General features: G+C 44.4%; 1 protein-coding gene across 1 annotated transcript; it reads right to left on the bottom strand.

Annotated features, from left to right (window-relative positions):
• Positions 1-218: 218 nt before the first annotated feature.
• slc35e3 (solute carrier family 35 member E3) lies at positions 219-7,532 on the bottom strand. The gene is made up of 5 exons (XM_063192698.1): positions 6,744-7,532; positions 6,397-6,507; positions 5,393-5,551; positions 3,505-3,587; positions 219-1,946 (listed from the first exon to the last, which is right to left on the bottom strand). Exons 1-5 carry the CDS (start codon positions 7,143-7,145, stop codon positions 1,760-1,762), a joined length of 942 nt encoding a protein of 313 aa, XP_063048768.1. The 5' UTR covers positions 7,146-7,532; the 3' UTR covers positions 219-1,759.
• Positions 7,533-7,780: the final 248 nt, after the last annotated feature.

Here is a 7,780-nt window from a genome sequence, read left to right as displayed (position 1 = left end):
TTTGGAAGCAGAATTGTTGAACTGATTTGGTTGTGTGTGTGTGTGTGTGTGTGTGTGTGTGTGTGTGTGTGTGTGTGTGTGTGTGTGTGTGTGTGTGTGTGTGTGTGTGTGTGTGTGTGTGTGTGTGTGTGTGTGTGTGTGTGTGTGTGTGTGTGTGTGTGTGTCTGTGTGTGTGTTGAAATGTTTTTAAGTAGTATTGCTTTCATTTCAAATAAAGAAAAAAAGGTCCATCTTCAATAAAATACTTTTATTGTAGAGTTAAGCTTTATGAAAAAAAAAAACATAATTAAAAAACCCTCACTCACTCTGAACACATGTCCAGCATTAAAAGTGCAGTCGACTCGTGGTCTTGCAGCCATACTGTGTTATTCTGTAGGGGAAGGGGTAGCATCCTTAATAGCCTGCAGTGTTTAATGTGTCCTATTCCATGTTCCTCTGTTCTTGTGCATTTGATAACAGCTTATGCAAAGCACCACAAATATAATGTAACTACTGAAAATGTTGCTGCAGCAAGGAATTAAGACAAACGGGATGCACAAAAATTGCAACATTGTCTGCAAATCATTTTAGTTCCTGCTAACCTTTCCTTTGGCCTTTGATCTTGTTCCTCTGTGTTGCACCCCCCTTCAGAGAGAAATCAATAAGGTTTCTCAACTGTCAAGCAGAGCAAAACCGGTATTTGGGGGATTTCTCCCCATTAAATTCCCTGATTGCAAATGAGACAACTTCTGATTTGTTTTTTGAAGATATTAAATAAAACCTTCAATCACTTCAACCCCAACTCTTCATTGGCCGCCAACATACTGGCGGAGGCCTTTGCCGCTATACAAAGGCAAAGTGCAGTTACAACACATCTTGTCAAAATTGAATTTACACCAAAACAACTCCTTTATCTTGTGGCAAAGCCTTATGGTCCAAATGTGTCCCGTTTTAGAGATATTGCCATGCCAAACATTCAGCAAATGCAATATCCAACCCAATATCCAACACTTTCAGTTTCAACGTTGGCATAGCTCCTGCACTCTGCCTGTGTAGGGCAGTTGTAGGGCCCTCACCTCCATCCCCTTTTGTAAAGCTTCCTTGAAAGGTGGTGCCGTATAATGCTAAGTTATCATTATTGCATCACGAGGCCAAAGGGTTCGGAAAAGGACAGGAGGAACTAGGATGACTCGCAGCCAGTGTGTCTCAGTCTGCAGCTCCTTCACAGTTAATTTGTTCATCGGGCTGGAAGCCATTTTTGTTTGCTCAACATGAAACACTACACTGCACTTTTCCAACACAAAATGTTCATAACAGGGCAAAGTCACTGATTTGATGATGGCACTGATGCATCACAGTACAGACAAAAATCTCCCAAATCATCTTCTCCACCGACATTCTTATGAGTTGTTATATTTGAGTACCACTTAGTTGGGTAAACAAACTCATTTTTTAAAGTTATCCACTACACCTGTAAACCTTTCTATGCTCTGCACCTAACCTGCCTTTATTAGTCCATTCTACTTATCCAGCATGAGTTGTGCCCTCATCCCATTCCCCTTCACTTTGTGCTTCTTCTCATAACCCCCACTCATCGCCCCAGACTGAACCACAATCTTGGGAGGAAGAGGAGGAAGAGGAGGAGGGGGCAGGAGTGATCCGTCCGTACACACTGACCAATCACGTCACAGTCTTGGGAGGAGGAAAGGGGGGGCTTGAGCTTTCCTGGACACTGACCAATCACGCGCTGGCAAGATGACTGATTGGCGTCCGGGTGGTCCTATGGCCTCTGGGCGAGGCGGCTCTTGCCCTCCTCCTGCTCGGCCAGCTTGAAGTGCGTGTAGGCCAGGATGCCCACCAGGGTGCAGGCGATGCCCAGGCCCTGGTGGAGGGACAACGGGTCCTGGAACAGCACGTACCCGCCCAGCAGGGTGATGCAGAACTTAAAGTGGCCAAACATGTTGTAGCTGAGAGCAGGGGGAGCAGAGTTAAGGAATATACAGAGTGACAAACATGCCACGTTGTTGACCCATACTGTGAACAACTTGTATAATGATGAAATGATAAAAACACCAATACTGTTGATAACTTGTATATCGTATTACAAAATTGAATGATAGCCTGTGCTGTGACACTAGAGAGCTTAGTGATTTAAGTGGCAAAGCATAAGTGCTGTTGGGCAACAAGAAAAGAAGTTGCACTGCAGGTATGGCGTAAATGTTCTAGGTACTCTAGTCCAGAGGCTAAAATTAAGTACCTGTACTCTGTACTGTACTGTACTGTACTGGTGCATGCTGGCCCACTTAAAGCATTGAGCGAGTTTCCAAAAAGTACCTCCTCTTACCTACCATTTTTATTTATTTTTTCCCAAGTGTCATGGACTTTCAGTAACGTAACTGTACTGAACTATTCAGAACTGCACCTATGGACATGGCTGATCAATATAATGTGTGCACTGCACACAGTAACAAACTATGTGAGAGGAAAGCAGACTAAGAATAAGTAGAATAAGGAAACTTGTCAGTTCCTCATGGCCCCCCTATGATTGTATAAGGGGAAACCACATCCTCCCGATCTACTTCTCTCTGCTTGCTGATTGCTCACGTCCAGATAACCATCAAGCATCTCCAGTGGAAATAACACATTGGGTCCATTCCAATATGGAAGCTTGCGTCCTCCACTTGTGCTTGTGGCCTCGCCCGCCTCCTGGCCCCTCCTCCATGGAGAAAACAATTAAGTTTCCCAGCTGTCAGCCAAGCCGAAACAATTTTTTGGGGACTATTCTTCATTCACTATCCCAATTGCAAATTAGAAAATGACATTACAATTGAGCTTTTGTGAGATATTCAAATATAATGCTGTTGTCAGTTATGTCTTCATGACATATTACTTCCTGGTACGAGGCCACAAGCACAAGAGGAGGACGCAAGGTCGCATATTGGAAGCACTCCACACACAGACGTCTAATCAGCTCTATAAATGTGGTGAGACATGACAACAACCTACTTCTCAACGATGGACCTTTTCATAACAGGGACAAGTGTCTAACCATTCATGCTGCTGGTGTAACCGTTGATAAGCCCTTGCCTTACTGCTGAGCAGACTTAATTGCATTTTTCACTGTCTAAAATATTAGTCCTTATTTTATCGTCATTACACATACATGAATACATGTGTCGGTGTACATTGCCTTCTTGTCTTTAGCATAGAGTATTTTTCTTAAAAGCTTTTTTATTATTGCTTCATTTACTTTTTCTCATCACCTGTTACCCTCTCTTGTTTGTTCTGTATTGCACTTTGATGTTCTGTCTGTCTATTCTGTCAGTCCTATGTATGTCTATCTCTTTGCAAGGGATAGAGAGAAACACAATTTGAATTTCCTTGTGTGGCTGTGGCCTGTGCATATGAAGATACTAAGCCGACTTGACTTGATAGGAATGAAATGTGCACCAACACCTTTTGTTTCCAAATGAAATAATGGAGGACATGCACTGTATACATTTTAACAAGAGGGAGAAAGGATACGTGACCGCTGAGGTATTTCCAATGATCCAGTAGATGGAGAGGTTTACTAAGAAGGCGATCAGTCCGGAGAGCAGCACCATCAGCTGGGGAGAGAGAGAGAGATAGAGAGAGAGAGAGAGAGAGAGAGAGAGAGAGAGAGAGAGAGAGGTGACTTCATTAGATATGCTTCTGTCACAGGAATTTCCTCATCATGCTCAGCATTATGATAACACATTTATATTCTGGTCTTGAAAGCCAAAATGCAACATGCACATGTTTTGTTTGTAAAATTGTGGTTGTATAACTACCAATTGTATAAACTACCGACTGCTCTCGATGATATAAGCTCTTTCGCTTTTGAAAGAAGGTTATTGATGTTTCAAACTTTGCAGCCAATCAAATCACTCGTGCCCCGTCTGTGTGGCTGAGGCACTGCCTTGATTGGTTGGGATCCCTTTGGCACTGTGCTGATTGGCTGGGTGTAACTCCAGCCACTGGGGTCCCTGTTTGCTCAGCCAGGACTGAGCACAAACACCTCAGTGTCTGTATAGCAACTAACTGCTGAACAGGCACCCAACTGCAAGAGAACTAAACTAAAGGCCTGAGAAACGAATAGGCCTACATTTCGAAACATCCATACCTTAAGACATGCCTTAAGGATAAAAGTAATGGCAACGTTTTTGGTCATTTTAATGTACCGGTAATGCAATATCCTTCTTTATCAATACATTTTGTTAGGACAATAAACCCCAAATAATGTACTTCTCAAAAGACATCAGAAATAACGATTTCTGAAAAATCACATGCTACAGGAAATATTGTGTTCCATCAGCAATTCACACAATAACACACATTTTTAGCACACACCTGTCAAAGAGAACTCTTGAAATCACCTATGTCCAGAAACATAATGTGTCCTTGTTATTTGTGAACAGAGGTATGTGTGAGTGTGTGAGGAACAGGTGTGTGTTTGTGTAGTTTGGGAACATGGGTGTGGTGGCTTTTCCAGAAAATTCCTCTCTGCTGACAGCACGGGTGTAAAGTAAGGGGTCTTTCACCAACGCTTGCAGGGGCCAGATACAGCATAGAACACTCGGTCTTCAGTCACTTTTTGCACTGTTTGCACTACTCCTAATTTTTCCACGAAAAAGGGATAAATCATCACACACTGGTGAACTTACATTTGCCGCATGGTTTATTATGGTGAATTATGTGTTCTGTGATTGCTTCATCCTGTTCACTGTTAGGTGTAGGCATCACGATGCATTGCGATACATGTATTATTGCAATGAATTGTGATGTTTACTACATTTTCTTTTTTTCACATATGCCAACATTATACAATAAAAATGTAAATAAAAAAAACTATGATCGTTTATATGTAGATGTGAACCTACCTATATAAGATATATAGGTTGCACAAAGCTAATAATCACTTTTTCTAAGTTTAAAAAAAATAATGATGATTTGAAGCTTGGAAGCACCATCACATCATATCATGTGATTGTTTTCTGGACTGAAGGGTAACAGAACTTTGAAAGGACATATCATGATACTACCTCCTTGCATCGTGATGCAGTTTTTTGACTCACAGCCCTATTATCAATTGCATATTGCGCAAGGGGTCACGCACCAATCCCTGCAAGGGCTAGCTGTGTAATGTAAGGGGTCTTCCACCAGGGTTCGTAGGGACCAGGGTCTGAATATGCATCTATTCTATTCTACTTTATATTCCAATATATTCTACTTTATATATGCCAACCCCTGCAGGGAGCAGTCATATGCCAGGGGTCTTTTACCAGGGGCCTGGCTGCAGGGACCAGTGTCCAAAGACGCCCCCATAACATAACACAACACAACACAACACAACACAACATAACAAAACAATATTATGCAAGGGGTCTCTCACCAGGGCCTGCGGGGACCAGGGTCCGAAGATGCCTCCCTCCCCGGTGAGGGGCTCGAAGAAGGGCACGATGAGCAGCAGGAAGGCAGAGGACATGGGGGCCTGGTAGTACAGCAGCTGCATGGAGTTCACCTGCAACTCGTGCTGCTTCGCCCCCACCCACTAGAAGAGAGGGAGGGATGGAGACAGAGAGAGAGGGAGGGATGGAGACACAGAGAGAGAGAGGGAGAGAGAGAGAGAGAGAGAGAGAGAGAACACATTTTGTCTTTTTCCAAGAAATATACATTTTCTACATACAAGAACAAAGTGTGTGTGCATGTGCGTGTATAGGGTGGTGTTGGGGTGCAGAGGGGTAGAGAGGAGGGAGGGGGGTGGCAGACAGAGAAAGATGAGAAAAGACTGTGTGTGTGTGTGTGTGTGTGTGTGTGTGTGTGTGTGTGTGTGTGTGTGTGTGTGTGTGTGTGTGTGTGTGTGTGTGTATTGCAACAAAGGAGTGGGGTAACAACAACAACCCGAGGCAAATGCACACAGAACAGATAATGACAAACAGTGAGTCTACATGGCCAAGGAAGGACCCCCTCAGATAGCCAGAGGACTAAACTGCATGGCTTGCCATTCCAAATACTGAGAAATGAGCCTGCTGGAACCTGCAACTGTTGTAAACAGTTTGATGTGCGTCACATCAGATGTTCTTACAAAAGAGGATCATAAAGCGTGTTGGGACATTGTGTTCTGGATGTTTGTAGCAATCAGTTCTTACCACTGCCACAGTGACAAAATACAGTACTGTCCTACAGCAGAGAATGCCATGCGTCCCCTGACACTGCAAGAGTTCTGTGTAAATGCGCGCTATGCGTAAAAGCGTTGCATTTACGCAAGGCAAGTGTGCAAATGGTGAGTAAAATGCTGTATTGCGCTACACAGTACACACGTATGCTGCTGGACATCTCAATGAAGTATTTGTACCTTCACTCTTCCACGTCACAGCAAGAACGGGGAAGACCTACCACTTGGTAGAGTGAAGTGACCAGGACACCCAACGTGGCAAACACGATGCCCAGGAGGTTGAATCGGACATCATAGTAGGAGTTCAGCATCACTCCTAACGTGATGGGAACCTGGGAAACAAAAAGGTGTGTACAGTCATTAAGTGGACTAACAAGAAGCCCAACTGATAAACCCCAGCAACTATGGCCATTAATTCTCAATAGATTAGATTTACAACCGAACAAGTGTTATCCTGGGGCGAAGCGGGACAATTAAGATCACGTGACACGTCAAAGTGACATGAAAAGGCAACGTGAGGCTGAGGGGCAAATCCCCACCCCTGAGGGAAGTACAGGGTGCTACTTACCAGTGTTAGCTTTATTTTAGTGGAAAATGTCTTCCTGTAATACACAGTCTGTATGGCAATTATTACTGGGGTGGTCATGGCTTTGGCCAACTGGTAGGTGCCGATGGTGTTGTTCTGGAGGGACAGGTTGGTGAAGGCGACAAATCCACAGAAGCTCAGAGCCAGGAGGACTATTTTAGACGGCTGCAGGCTCTTGGGGGCGAATATGTCCATTCTCTGGCAAACCCACAAGCCCAGCCATGTCACCACGAAGTGTACCAGTGTCAGTGTCATGTTGGGGAATCCGTAGTGCACATAGATCCATTTGTTGATGAAAACGATGCATATGGACGACAACAAATTCGCCAGCAGTCCAGTGATGATTCGGGTGTTCCCCAAAAGATCCGTCAGACGTGTGGCCATGGTTCCGAGTTAGCGGGCCACACGGAGTCCGAATGGGTCCAGGTAGGCTAGTGGCCAAAGAGTGGGGCAGCTTGGCTAGTTACCCCCAAACTATCCAACTAAACTGGCACCTAGCCACAACTGAAAATGCCCGTCTGTATGGGTGTTGCCAGTTCGCAGTCATTCGCGGAACAAATAGTCCTCTACAAAGTTCTCGGCTGTTGATTTTCCACTCCAGCATGGACAGTACAAAAGGACCACATTCTGGACAAATACTAACCCTAGAACACTACCTTTCAGAGGCGTGTGGTCTTTTTTCTCTCCATAACACAGGGTGGCGTGACATCACAAAAGCGACGCTTTCTTCTGCACAGCAAATCTGGCGCTCTGCGCCACGTCAGTGCTCTCTATCGCCTCACAGTGGACCAAAGAGAAACACACCAGCATCCTTTCAAATGTGCCAGCGGGCCAGCATTCATCCATGCATCCACTTACACGTGCATGTGGATGTGGATGATATCAGCTATGCAGATTGAATGCCCAAGCCCAACTTCACATTAACGGAAAATCAAATAAAAACACTGGAAAGGGGTGGGACACACCCAGCTTCCATGTTCTGTAAACTGTCAGCCGGCAAAGACGCAAAATGCAAAAAC

Source organism: Engraulis encrasicolus, unplaced genomic scaffold (genome assembly GCF_034702125.1).
Source record: "Engraulis encrasicolus isolate BLACKSEA-1 unplaced genomic scaffold, IST_EnEncr_1.0 scaffold_198_np1212, whole genome shotgun sequence".
NCBI lineage: Eukaryota > Metazoa > Chordata > Actinopteri > Clupeiformes > Engraulidae > Engraulis > Engraulis encrasicolus.
This window is presented reverse-complemented; position numbering and strand designations above follow the sequence as displayed.

Bases quoted from the DNA above. Each gene is read 5' to 3' on its own strand.
- slc35e3 (XM_063192698.1), bottom strand. From the start codon at position 7,145: ATGGCCACACGTCTGACGGATCTTTTGGGGAACACCCGAATCATCACT. The intron at 5,552-6,396 runs GTAGGTCTTCCC...CCTCTCTTCTAG, and splicing joins TCACTTCACTCTACCAAGTG to TGGGTGGGGGCGAAGCAGCA. The intron at 1,947-3,504 runs GTATCCTTTCTC...CCCTGCTCTCAG, and splicing joins GGAAATACCTCAGCGGTCAC to CTACAACATGTTTGGCCACT.